This window comes from Scylla paramamosain, chromosome 37, assembly GCF_035594125.1.
Source record: "Scylla paramamosain isolate STU-SP2022 chromosome 37, ASM3559412v1, whole genome shotgun sequence".
NCBI lineage: Eukaryota > Metazoa > Arthropoda > Malacostraca > Decapoda > Portunidae > Scylla > Scylla paramamosain.
This window is the reverse complement of record NC_087187.1, coordinates 10,201,811-10,216,887: the sequence shown is the minus strand read 5'-3', so window position 1 is coordinate 10,216,887 and position 15,077 is coordinate 10,201,811. Positions and strand designations below refer to the sequence as shown.

The 15,077-nt window shown below is 40.0% G+C and overlaps 1 protein-coding gene across 1 annotated transcript; it reads right to left on the bottom strand.

Moving 5' to 3' along the window:
- Positions 1-8,120: 8,120 nt before the first annotated feature.
- Positions 8,121-13,595, bottom strand: LOC135091224 (uncharacterized). The gene is made up of 4 exons (XM_063988669.1): positions 13,581-13,595; positions 13,048-13,204; positions 12,625-12,759; positions 8,121-9,080 (listed from the first exon to the last, which is right to left on the bottom strand). The coding sequence occupies exons 1-4, from the start codon at positions 13,593-13,595 to the stop codon at positions 8,917-8,919; spliced, it is 471 nt and encodes a 156-aa protein (XP_063844739.1). The 3' UTR covers positions 8,121-8,916.
- Positions 13,596-15,077: the final 1,482 nt, after the last annotated feature.

Here is a 15,077-nt window from a genome sequence, read left to right as displayed (position 1 = left end):
CTCGGAGTCCCCATCTGGGGATGGGACCATAAATGTCCCCAGGTCGGACTGCCTTTCTGTCGACGACCCTAAGTGTCTTGACACCCCCCTCAACTTTTTCTTCATTAACTTCTGCAACATTCGCGGTCTAAGATCTAATTTTCAATCTGTAGAACACCACTTCTCCTCTTCTAAACCTCATCTTCTTTTCCTCACTGAAACTCAGGTGTCTGAGGCAACTGACAGTAGCCCCTTTTCTGTTCCCTCCTACTTTCTCTACCCTCATTTTCGATCCAAAGCTGGATGCTGCGTTTATGTGCGCAATGACTTAACCTGCTCTCGTGCCCACGCTCTTGAATCTTCCGAGTTTTCCACCATCTGGCTACGACTATAGAGTCACTCTCATGCTAAATTTATCTGTGCTGTATACCTCTCACCTAATTCCTCTGATTATAAGAAATTCTTTGACTACTTAACTTCCCAAGTGGAGCACATTCTGACCCTCTTCCCTTTTACAGAGATCTCCATTCTTGGAGACTTCAATGTTCACCACCAGCTTTGGCTTTCCTCTCCCTTCACTGACCATCCTGGTGAACTAGCCTACAACTTTGCTATCCTCCATGACCTAGAGCAATTGGTGCAACACCCTACTCGTATTCCTGACCGTCTTGGAGATACGCCCAACATTCTTGACCTTTTCCTGACCTCTAATCCTTCTGCTTATGGTGTCACCCTTTCTTCTCCGTTGGGCTCCTCCGATCACAATCTCATATCTTTATCTTGTCCTATCGCTCCAATCCCTCCTCAGGATCCCCCTAAGCGAAGGTGCCTCTGGCGTTTTGCCTCTGCTAGTTGGGGGGACCTGAGGAGGTATTTTGTTGATTTTCCTTGGAATGACTACTCCTTCCGTGTCAGAGACCCGTCTTTGTGTGCTGAGCGCATAACAGGGGTGATAGTGTCTGGCATGGAGGCGTACATTCCTCACTCTTTTTCTCGTCCTAAACCTTCTAAACCTTGGTTTAACACAGCTTGTTCTCGTGCTATACATGATAGAGAGGTGGCCCACAAAAGGTACTTAAGCCTTCCATCACCAGAATCTCATGCACTTTATATTTCTGCCTGGAACCATGCAAAGTCTGTTCTCCAACTAGCCAAAAACTCCTTCATTAACAGAAAATGTCAAAACCTTTCAAGATCTAACTCGCCTCGTGATTTCTGGCATCTAGTCAAAAATATCTCCAATAACTTTGCTTCTTCTTCTTTCCCTCCTCTATTTCAACCAGATGGCACCACTGCTATCACATCTATTTCTAAAGCTGAACTCTTCGCTCAAACCTTTGCTAAAAACGCTACCTTGGACGATTCTGGGCTTGTTCCTCCCTCTCCTCCACCCTCTGGCTACTTCATGCCACGTATTAAAATTCTTCACAATGATGTTTTCCATGCCCTCGCTGGCCTAAACCCTCGGAAGGCTTATGGACCTGATGGGGTCCCTCTTATTGTTCTGCGAAACTGTGCCTCCGATGCGTGCACCTTGCCTAGTCAAACTCTTTCAGCTCTGTCTGTCAACATCTACCTTTCCTTCTTGCTGGAAGTTTGCCTACATTCAACCTGTTCCTAAAAAGGGTGACCGTTCTAATTCCTCAAACTACCGTCCTATTGCTTTAATTTCCTGCCTATCTAAAGTTTTTGAATCTATCCTCAACAAGAAGATTCTTAAACATCTATCACTTCACAACCTTCTATCTGATCGCCAGTATGGGTTCCGTCAAGGCCGCTCTACTGGTGATTTTCTGGCTTTCCTTACTGAATCTTGGTCATCCTCTTTTAGAGATTTTGGTGAAACTTTTGCTGTTGCCTTGGACATATCAAAAGCTTTTGATAAAGTCTGGCACAAAGCTTTGATTTCCAAACTACCCTCCTACGGTTTCTATCCTTCTCTCTGTAACTTCATCTCAAGTTTCCTTTCTGACCGTTCTATTGCTGCTGTGGTAGACGGTCACTGTTCTTCTCCTAATCTATTAACAGTGGTGTTCCTCAGGGCTCTGTCCTGTCTCCCACTCTCTTCTTATTGTTCATTAATGATCTTCTAAACCAAACTTCTTGTCCTATCCACTCCTACGCTGATGATACCACCCTGCACTTTTCCACATCTTTTCATAGACGTCCAACCCTTCAGGAGGTAAACATATCATGCAGGGAAGCCACAGAACGCCTGACTTCTGATCTTTCTAAAATTTCTGATTGGGGCAGAGCAAACTTGGTATTGTTTAATGCCTCAAAAACTCAATTCCTCCATCTATCAACTCGACACAACCTTCCAGACAACTATCCCCTCTTCTTCAATGACATTCAACTGTCCCCCTCTTCTACACTGAACATCCTCGGTCTGTCCTTTACTTATAATCTGAACTAGAAACTTCACATCTCATCTCTAGCTAAAACAGCTTCTATGAAGTTAGGCGTTCTGAGACGTCTCCGCCACTTTTTCTCACCCCCCCAGCTGCTAACTCTGTACAAGGGCCTTATCTGTCCATGTATGGAGTATGCTTCACATGTCTGGGGGGGGTTCCACTCATACTGCTCTTCTAGATAGGGTGGAATCAAAAGCTTTTCGTCTCATCAACTCCTCTCCTCTAACTGACTAGTCTTCAGCCTCTCTCTCACCGCCGCAGTGTTGCATATCTAGCTGTCTTCTACAGCTATTTTCATGCTAACTGCTCTTCTGATTTTGCTAACTGCATGCCTCCCCTCCTCCCACAGCCTCGCTGCACAAGACTTTCTTCTTTCTCTCACCCCTATTCTGTCCACCTCTCTAACGCAAGAGTTAACCAGTATTCTCAGTCATTCATCCCTTTCTCTGGTAAACTCTGGAACTCCCTGCCTGCTTCTGTATCTCCACCTTCCTATGACTTGAATTCCTTCAAGAGGGAGGTTTCAAGACACTTATTCATCAATTTTTGACCACTGCTTTGACCCTTTTATGGGACTGGCATTTCAGTGGGTATTTTTTTTTATTAGATTTTTGTTACCCTTGGCCAGTGTCCTTCCTACTTTAAAAAAAAAATAAAAAAAAATAATGCAATACACTTCATATATACAAAACCTCATTATAAAGTAATATTACTACTTATTGTAACATATTTCATAGCTAAAATAAATGAAATGCCTAATGCAGTACCAAAACTTTTCCTTATCAGGCCTTCACTCTTTATTATACTTGTATTCAACAAGCCTTTTGTCATGCGTACGTACAAACAGCCTTAGAGGAATGTGAGCGAGGAAGTGGTTGAAATTTGTCACCTCACGGGCTTGCTTTCGCGTGTGTGTGTGTGTGTGTGTGTGTGTGTGTGTGTGTGTGTGTGTGTGTGTGTGTGTGTGTGTGTGTGTGTGTGTGTGTGTGTGTGTGTGTGTGTGTGTGTGTGTGTGTGTGTGTGTGTGTGTGTGTGTGTGTGTGTGTATCAAAAGAAGAATATTTTCCTTGATATTTGTGAATGGTTGATGTGGAGGAACAATGTGGTATCAGAGATGGGTTAACATTATGTATGCTCATATAAGCGGGCCAGCATCTCTCAAGCAGTGTTTTAGTCTAGACCAGGCACTTCGAGATAAAGACCAAGACTAGACCTTTCGAGACCTAAATCGAGACCAAGACCAGACCTGAAACCAATATCTAGACACCCTCTCAGACCAACACCAAAATTATATATATATATATATATATATATATATATATATATATATATATATATATATATATATATATATATATATATATATATATATATATATATATATATATAATACACACAAACGCACACACACACATACACACATACACACAGACACACGAGTATTATCTATACTATGTATTTATGTATTTCATCCGTACGACCACGTGGACTCACATCACCACATGGGCACGTTCCCCTCGCCTCTTCACACCTCACCTGACTTCCCTGGATACGTCTGTCCCCTGGGGAAGCACCTGGACTCACACCTTTCCCGAATTATCATATCCACCCTCCCTTTTCTCCTCAACCACGTGACAAATGTACATACTTATAAGTGATTGATGGACGCCTCTCGGCCGGATGTAAATAAATTGAGGGCCTGAAAATGGCAGTCAGCACTACGACGAGCACAATCTGTTTTTTCTCTATATCAGATAAACGGCAGAACCTTCACCTTGTGACTTTTCTTCCTTCCTCCATCCTGAAGGAAGCAGGATGGGAGGACAGTAGGTTACTCATGACATGACACATGACAAATATTTGTGTGTGTGTGTGTGTGTGTGTGTGTGTGTGTGTGTGTGATGATTCAGGGACTGAGGATTACCGTGCAAAGATGAAAGGGTAAAATTACTTAACTGCATTCACTGGAGTGCGTGGGAACACGATAAAAGTATTTAAATTTGATATAAATGACGTTCTTATGTAAACAATCAGGACAGAACTCGAGATAATGGATAGCTAGATACGATAGGTTTAGGTTTAGGAAAAAGATTGACAGGAACTGGTTCACAAACAGAGCGATGGATGAGTGGAATAGACATAGCAATCATGTGGTCATCGCCAACACGCAAGGTACTTTCAAGAGAAGGTTAGATGATTACATTGATAGGAAAAGCAGGTGGTATAATGGGAAGGTTGGTAAAGGGGACGATCATGGTTAGTAAAGGAATTGCCCAGTGAAGGCCAACCTTTTGCAGTCTCCTTCATTCGTTTTTTTTTTTTTTTTTTTTTTTTGTGTGTGTGTGTGTGTGTGTGTGAGGGGGACGGGAGGTTGGAAGAGAAGAGAAAGAGAAGGAAAAAATACAAATAAAGACAAACACACGAGACACTACAGGCACAGAAAGCCAGCGTGAGTGTACGGCATCGGCGCATTAAGCAATGGAGTCAAGGAAACACGTACTCAGTTGATATATATTGCTCTATCACTACTCTTTTTATATATGTTGCAATTAAATTACCAAAAACTTTTTATCCTTCATAAAAAAAAAATGTGTACAGAAACCACTACCACCACCACCACCACCATCCAGGACGGACTCATAAGGGGGCAAAGAAATTCACTGGCTCGCCCCAGACTTCTTTTATGAGAAATATAGTAATAATTATAATTAGTTTCATTATTGAAAAAGATAAACAAAGTGTATGTCGGCGCATCAGACACCGGACACACAGGATGTCCCGGGTGATCCAATCTTTTAGAGCGTTGTGGGCGGTGCCCTGCTCGTCATTCGGTGATTTAATTTTCTATTTGAACTGTTTCGTGCTATGTGATCTGATTTGATCAAATGATTGGACGAACTAGTATATCAGTCATCAACGGCCGACTACAGCAGTAAGAAAAACAATGATGTGCATAATATAAAGAAATAAAGGCACCACAAGATTTCACATCATATCTTTTCTGACCACCGATAATTGTATCACTTTGGCGTACAAATACGAACTAAAAAATGTGATAAAAATTATTCTTACACTTAATAAAGCAGCAAAAATAAAATAAAATATTTTCTTCGGAAACTTACAGACACACACACACACACACACACACACACACACACACACACACACACACACACACACACACACACACACATATATATATATATATATATATATATATATATATATATATATATATATATATATATATATATATATATATATATATATATATATATATATATATATATATATATAATCACAGGAAGGAGCACCACCGAACTGACCTGTCCCTGTTTGATGAAGCAGCTTTCCTACCTATATTTCTGACAAAAGCGACACACACACACACACACACACACACACACACACACACACACACACACACACACACACACACACACACACACACACACACACACACACACACACACACACACACACACACACACACACACACACACACACACACACACACACACACACACACACACACACACACACACACACACACACACACACACACACACATATATATATATATATATATATATATATATATATATATATATATATATATATATATATATATATATATATATATATATATATATATATATATATATATATATATATATATAATTTATGGTAGCTGTCATTGGCTAGAACTGCCTCTCACCCTTCTCGTCCCTCTCCCACATCCCCTGCTTTTCATTCCTCCTTTATCTCTCTCTCTCTCTCTCTCTCTCTCTCTCTCTCTCTCTCTCTCTCTCTCTTTCGGGCAATGAAAATGATACCAAAGAAATAGAAAAATAATAATAAAATCATCTCTCTTTTTTCCTGTCTCTTTATCAGTCTATGTATCTATCTACTACAAGACTATCTACTTCAGGACAATATAAAACACACACACACACACACACTCTATCTGTCAACATCTACCTTTCCTTCTTTCTAGAAGTTTGCCTACTTTCAGCCTGTTCCTCAAACTACCGTCCTATTGCTTTAATCTCCTGTCTATCTAAAGTTATTTTTTCTTTTTATCTATCCTGAACGGGAAGATTCTTAAACATCTATCACTTCACAGCCTTCTATCTGATCGCCAGTACGGGCTTCGTCAAGACCTGGCTTTCATTACTGAGTCTTGGTAATCCTCTTTTAGAGATTTTGATGAAACTTTTGCTGTTGCCATGGATATATCAAAAGCTTTTGATAGAGTTTGGCACAAAGCTTTGATTTTCAAACTACCCCCCCTACGGCTTCTTCCTTCTCTCTCTGTAATTTCATCTCAAGTTTCCTTTCTGACCGTTCTATTACTGCTGTGGTAGACGGTCACTGTTCTTCTCCTAAGTCTATTAACAGTAGTGTTCCCCAGAGTTTTAACCTTTAACCCACTCTCTTCCTATTATTCATTAATAATCTTCTAAATCAAACTTCTTGCCCTATCCACTCCTACGCTGATGATACCACCCTGCACTTTTCCACGTCTTTTCGTAGATATCCAACTCTTCAGGAAGTAAACAGTTCACGCAGGGGAGCCACAGAATGCCTGACTACTGATCTTTCTAAAATTTCTGACTGGGGCAGAACAAATTTAGTATTGTTCAATGCCTCAAAAACTCAATTCCTCCATCTATCAACTCTACACAACTTTCCAGATAACTATCCCCTCTTCTTCAATGGCACTCAACTGTCCCCCTCTTTTACACTGAACATCCTTTACTTACAATCTAAACTGGAAACTTCACATCTCATCTCTAGCTAAAACAGCTTCTATGGAGTTAGACGTTCTGAGACGTCTCCGCCAGTTTTTTTCACACACCCCTCAGCAACTAACTCTGTACAAGGGCCTTATCGTCCATGTATGGAGTATGCTTCACATGTCTGGGGGGTTCCACTCATGCCGCTCTTTTAGACGGGGTGGAATCAAAAGCTTATCGTCTTTATCAACTCCTCTCCTCTAACTGACTGTCTTCAGCGTCTTTCTCATCACCGCAGTGTTGCATCTCTTGCTATCTTTTACCGCTATTTTCATGCTAACTGCTCTTCTGATCTTGTTAACTGCATGCCTCCTCTCCTCCCGCGGCCTCGCTTCACAAGACTTTCTTCTTTCTCTCACCCCTATTCTGTCCACCTCTCTAATGCAGGAGTTAACCATTATTCTCAGTCATTATCTCTTTCTCTGGTAAACTCTGAAACTCCCTGCCTGCTTCTGTATTTCCACCTTCCTATGACTTGAATTCCTTCAAGAGGGAGGTTTCAAGACACTCACCCTTTAATTTTTGACTACCGCTTTGGAGCCCATTCAGAGACCGGCATCTCAGTGGGACTTTTTTTTTTATTGGATTTTTGTTATCCTTGCCCGGTGTCCCTCCTACATAAACATACACACACACACACACACACACACACACACACACACACACACACACACACACACACACCATGCGTAGCTCGGAGCACGGGAAGGATAGTGGTGACAAATCAACATTCCCTTAGGTCTACAGATTACTGGAGAGCGAGGGAAAGATAAAAGCTACAAGACGCTCTCCTGCCATTACAATTTTAATAAAGCATTTGAAGATATCAAGGTTTCTACTCTTTTTACAATGAAATCTTCCCAAATTGCCAAAGAGAGAGAGAGAGAGAATGTGTGTGTGAGAAGCTTAGAGTAAGATAAGGAGGGGATATAAGAAATGTAGAAACAAGGAGGGAGTTCTTGCCAATGATACTTACCTTCTAGATTCCCTTGAGTTGACATGTCGCTTCAGCTAAAAATAAGGGAAGGGAGGCTGCTTCATCAAGCAGGAAACCATCTGTTGATCCGACGCTTCACTTACCCGGATGTGAGACTGAAGAGAGCCTATGTATACACCTCCATGTGTAAAGGTGTCCTCCTCCAACATGCTGCTGCGGCGGGAGTACACGGGGGAGGGGGAACGGGATCCCTCCAGCAGGGCCTCAGGGTGCAGGGTGGGGCTGGGGGCGCTGCCGCTCGCCGGGAGAGACGAGGTGGACCCAGCAAGAAGAGGGGCGGCCCACTGACTCACAGTAAACATTATGGCCTGGAGAATCACGGCCCTATAATACACTGTCAAACGATTGCTTGGGTAACAACAGACTATTTTTCATTTTCGTTACCATTCAACATATAAATGTCTTGTATAGCATCTTATTGGAATAAGTTTCAAAGCCACATACAAGATCGAGACATACCAGTCGGATCAAAAGGCTCCGCATAGCCCAGCTGGCGAAATGCCAGCAAAAACTGAAGAGAGAAGTCAGATCAGAGAGGCAAGAATGGTCTACCAACCCCGTAAGCGACACGTTCAGGTCTGTTTCCACCGCTCCGCGTTCCAGGTCAACTACAGGTATGTTTCGATCTCATCCCACACCCTGCCCCTCTCTCTCTCTCTCTCTCCTTCTCTTACCTAATGACGCACAATAGCTGGGATGAGACGCCGAAGCGTCTGAAAATACGGTCCTACAAACAAAACTGATTTACCTCAAGGTTGTGCGAGGGTCGGGGAGGAGGAAGGCGCCACCTGGAAGCATTGTCACCTGTGAAGCAAAAGGATGACCCGGTGCCTGTCTGCACACTAGTGGAGGCGCGACGCAGCTTCCTAATGCCGTGAGTCCACAGCCCTCCTAGCAAACAGAAGCACTAGTTATCGCTGTTATTATCTAAGGAGCAGGGGTAGCTGCGTGACATCTCCAATTTGGGGGCATCACAACTTCTAGTTCATGGTCTCAACCGCCAGGTACCCGTAGTGTTGTCACTCAGGAATGTGGACGAAGTGTTTAGAGTAACCAGCTATGAATTTTTATTTTCTCTCATTTATGAGTTAAGACTGTACTTCAATGAAGGTTTCATCATTCAGTGTATGAAACCATTGTGTCCAAGCAGAATTCCGTCATGCTCCCAGACGCATGAATGTCATTTTCAGTTTGTGAAAGCGGGCTGTCATCAGAAACAAAACTGGATGAAGATGACTGTACTTGTGTGTGTGTGTGTTGTGGCAGACTATGTCTGACTCAGGAAAAAGCTGAAATAAAAACACATATTTATACCACAAGTTAAACATAAGAAAGAACTCGCAGTTATCATACTGATTAGTGTGTGTGTGTGTGTGTGTGTGTGTGTGTGTGTGTGTGTGTGTGTGTGTGTGTGTGTGTGTGTATATATATATATATATATATATATATATATATATATATATATATATATATATATATATATATATATATATATATATATATATATATATATATATATATATATATATATATATATATATATATTAATATCCAGCATACAGAAAAAAGAGCGAGAAAATATACCGATCATAAATATACAGAAAAGTATTCGTAAACTGAGAGATTTAAAGTTCCCCATATTCTATTTCCTACAAGAAGAACAACGCTATGGATATCTGGCGGCTGAGACCATATATATATATATATATATATATATATATATATATATATATATATATATATATATATATATATATATATATATATATATATATATATATATATATATATATATATATATATATATATATATATATATATATATATATATTTTTTTTTTATGGTTGAAAGTGATGGCAAGTTCTGCATTTCATATTTTCTTAACGACTTTCTCTTTACTACTTAAATCTATCCGATTCTTTTTCGTCTTTTGTGTGATGTTATCTTTGTAAGTGTGTCATCTCTGCCATATCGCGATTTTGGTTCCATGACTCCTCTTCAGTGGCTGCGGTGGGATGGTTTACTCTTGATTGTTGAGGAGAGAATGAGTAGCTTGCTTTAGGGGTTAGAGAGAAGCGGTGAAATGGAAGAGTCAAAGACACAAGAAAAGATACGAAAGGTCAAATAAAAAAAAAGAAGAATTTAAAGATGGCGGGCGATCCGCCTTGCTGTTTTTGGTAGTTTTCTGATCATTCTCTTTACATGCTTAGATTTTTAGTATTAACTGGTGTGTTTTGTGATGGTGTAGAACCTATGAGTGGCCGTTGCGACTACTACTGCGATACTTGATCTCCGCCCCGCTGCCGGGCGCCAAGGAGACTAACTCGGTAGCCAAACCCCTCACTGGGGCGGGCGTCTGTCCAGCGACTCAGGGCATGGGGCTTAAGGGAGAGGAGCAGAAATGGACACCGCAGTAGCTGATCTCGGTGACTGGTATCTAACAGTGTTGCCATCCAAAGATTTCATAATTCCCAAGACTAACCCTCGAAAAATCCCAAGATTGGCCAAAATATCCCAAGGGTTACAATAAATGTAAATTAATATTAAATATCTGAAATGAAGTGTAAAACTGATTTTATCCAGTCTTTCAATTCAAGGTCTTCCTGCCACACACTGTTAAAAGATTGGTGATACCATCCTTTGCTTTCCTTCCGAGGTGGAGTATTACTACCACTTCCTCCAGGTTCTGGATCTCCTTGCACATTCTGGCCACTCATCCTTGAATTTAACCGGACACGAGTCACACGACACAAATGTGGGTCTAACAGGATTTGGACCGGACTGAGTGGGCACGGCCGCTTTCCGTGAACGCTGCTACGATCTTCTGTCTTGTTAGACCTCCTGTAGTGTACATGTTCAGTCTACAACCCTCTCCCCGCCACCCTCTCCTTTAAAAACTTGAGTGCAACCGGTACACTCAACTCACAGTAAAACGTATTTTTCACTTAGATTCTGTTATTATAAAAATAATAAAAACATAGTCAAATTGAATGAAAAGTAGCTAAACAGATGGGAGGAATGCGAAAATCCAAAGACGTGTAGCATTTTACAGTAAAAATCACAAGATCCCAAGTTGACATCCAGAATCCCAAGATCTTGGGAAAGATTCCAAGGAGTGGCAACATTGGTATTTAAGGCTGCCCACTGCCTCCCGCGTGCGGTGACGTGGCTTGTGATTGGTTGTTTTGCAGCGCCACTGTTCTCATGCTGGACAAGGAATTCAAGGCTTCTGATTGGATGTTGAGGGTCGACTCATCAAAAAATGGAGCGTTCTACACAAGTGCTACTAAACAACGGTTTCAACAAAAGAGGCATAGACAACCAAATCAAGAAAATTATTGACCGCTGGCACCAGGAAAGAGAAAGAGCTACGAGGAAGAAAGAAGCCATCTACATATTCTACCGAACGCAGTACACCAACGTCTACAAAGAAGAAAGAATTATGAAGCAGATATTGAAGAGGAACATCACACCAACCAACCCTGAAAAACGCTGAACTTGACCATTTACTATAAAAACAAGAAAACAAACCATCTTCTCAGAAACAGCCCGAGCGAGACAAAAGGACAAATTCAGCAATCACATGCCGTCTATAAGTTCACTTGTAAACAAGAGAACTGTGAAGCCCTCCCCACCTATTTCGGCATGACTACAATGAAGCTGTCCAGATGCCTCAGCTATCATCTCACGTCAGGTGCATCGAAGAAACATCTGAAAGAACACAAGTCATGGCTAACATGAAAAATATTAGGAGAAAACACATAAATCATCACTGTCTGCCCCGATGACAAGTGTCTTACCATCCAAGAAGCGCTGTACATCAAGGAAGATGAGTCAAGCCTCAACATCCAATCAGAAGTCTTGAAAAACCCTGCCCAGCATAAGAACAGCGGTGCTGCAGAATAACCAATCACAAACCACGACAGTACGCGCGGGAAGTAGAAAGGGAATCTGACAGTTTTAAGGAATAAAGAGAAAGTCCTTAAGAAAATACAATATGCAGAACATACCATCACTTTCAACCAAAAAAAAAAAGAGAAAGAGAATCTCCTCTCCATATACACTCTTTATATATATATATATATATATATATATATATATATATATATATATATATATATATATATATATATATATATATATATATATATATATATATATATATATATATATATATATATATATATATATATATATATATATATATATATATATAACGACAAATATGAAAAAAATAAGAAAATTCATAAAATAAAGATGAGTTAAATGATGTCCAGTATTTTCTTGGCAGAAGCATGTGCTTGATTGCGATTAAGTATGCAATTATAACACTTGTGGTTTATTACATGTGCGATTCCAACACATGTTATTCATTAGGTATGCAATTCTAACACATCAGCGTTATTAAGCGTGCAAGAGTGATTCAGTGATTCACCCAGCAGGACGACGGGGAGCAGAGCGCCGGCCAGCACACCTACTGCCACGCCCGGCTGGCCGCGGCTTACCAAGGAACACTGCAGACCCTTGCCCATGGTGACGCCCACCACGCCGCCACACAACCACGCCGCCCCTGGGATACAAAGACACCAACGTTCCTTAGGGAAGCGGGGGTCACGATTGGTAAGTGAGTGGAAAAGTATGAAGATGTTGGAGAGGAGCAACAGATGTTGTTGATGATGATGGTGATGGTGGGATTCAAAAGAAAAAGCAGCAGTATAGTAAAGTATTGCAGTAGTGGTAGTACCAACGGCAGCAGCAGCGATAGTAGTAGTAGTAGTAGTAGTAGTAGTAGTAGTAGTAGTAGTAGTAGAAGTAGATTGCATTGGGAAATGTGGAAGACTGTACAGTATTTATATACCTGCTAGAAAAATGGCGGTGCGGGGTGCCAACACTCCTTGAAGTGGTCTGCCCATGCACCTCACTCTCTCGTAGCTGATGACCAGCACTCCCAACACCTGCACGCCCCACGCCCATCCCCACGCCACCCAACCCACGCTACACGCCCACGCAGACACCTGTGGAAGTCGAGGATGTGGTCAGCGGCATTTGGAAGAGGTTATTGGGTCGATTTCGGTCATTTCTTAATTTCTGTAATGAATGATACCCAGCGAGCTATTAATCTCATCTCGTAATTTTAGTTTGAATTGTGTGTGCCACATTTACGTAAGACAAGAAAATATATTAACTCAAATGTGTATTAATTACAGGGCCTAATTGAACGTGTCCGGAAGTTTTCTAATGTGGTGGTAAATGACTGGGAAAAACCTCAACCATCAGATTGTTAATACAAAGACAAATGAGATTTGAGATTACACACATCTGTAGATAAGAATGAGAGATGGATGACAGACATGTGTACAATTGCAGAAGGAATGTCACGTATAGACTTACTGGTTTCTTACACATTCCCCCGTATTCTTATGCCTTGAACGTTCAGTACGACTTATGCTGTTATTTCAGCCAAACTTAATCAAAGTGAGCGTGTGCTAAATCAGACTCGTAATTTGTGAAACTCATTTCTATAACTGACTTTGATTTTGAGTATTCATTATGTCATGGGACAAAAAGTAAAAGAAAGTTAAATTAAATACAGGGGAAATGGAAGATAACGTCATTCAGTAATGATCACGAAAAATTATTTAGTCTGATTATCATAAAAGAACGATAAAACATCTCTAAGTATTTTCTTTATTCGTAAATAAATCTTTGTATATATTTTTGAGATCAGTAAAAATTTAAGAGAAGGATATTAACTTAAATTATAATCTAGAAATTGAAAAATTATATATATATATATATATATATATATATATATATATATATATATATATATATATATATATATATATATATATATATATATATATATATATATATATATATATATATATATATATATGAATTGAGATCTTGGCTTGGTGAGGAAGAATACAGCATCCCTGCTGACGCCAGTGATATGTGAAAACCGGAAAGCCAGTGTTCCTGGCTTTTGTTAAACAAGTCAGATAAAAAAAAAAATCCCTTTCTCAAGATGCTATAGATTAAGTAAAAACTTGCAGGAAATGATAACTCTATGTACGTATTTATGGAGAAATTCTGAACATTACATTTGAGATCTAAACTTGTTAATAGAAAGAGTTAGGTTCTGGCAGTGTGTAGGGCCATTAGCTAAGATTTTCAAGAACAATCTGAGAGCAAAGAAGGAGTATTAACTTTAAGGGATATCGCAAAAAAAAAAAAAATGGTATTCCAGTGGAGCGAACTAGCTTGTAGTGTGAGATGGCCTATATGAGGCCGACTCCAGGCCACCAACAGACCTTAAAGAGACTGCTTGTTGACAGGTATGAGCATCACGTTGTCCCGAGAATCTTATATTGTTTATAAAACTTGTCTACATATACGAGAATAACCATTTGTGCCTATTATAAAATAATTACTTGTGTGAGACGCTAAACACACTACTTGTTGACAGAGAAAAGAACATGTAAATTCCCTGGCCAGTCATCCATTTAGTTTTAAGGGGAAATAACTTTAAGATGTAAACTTAAAATTCAGGATAGTTAGGTAAAATTTTCTTTTGATTATGTATTAATCATTACACCAGTGATACGCAATATTTTGATGTAACACCCACACTGAAATTAGAATGCTCAAAACCGAAATTTAATGTAACCCTTGTTTAGGACTAACTTCTGGCCACACTATTTTTTTTTTTTATTATTATTTTTTTTTTATTTATTTATTTTTTTCATCAACTGATCAGGAGCATTGTCACTTTCTCTAGCATAGGGCTCCCACAACTCCAAGGTAACAGAATAATCTACTAGATAAACCATTGTGTACTCTGAGAAAAATAATATGAAGCCTTTGTTTTATATATATATATAT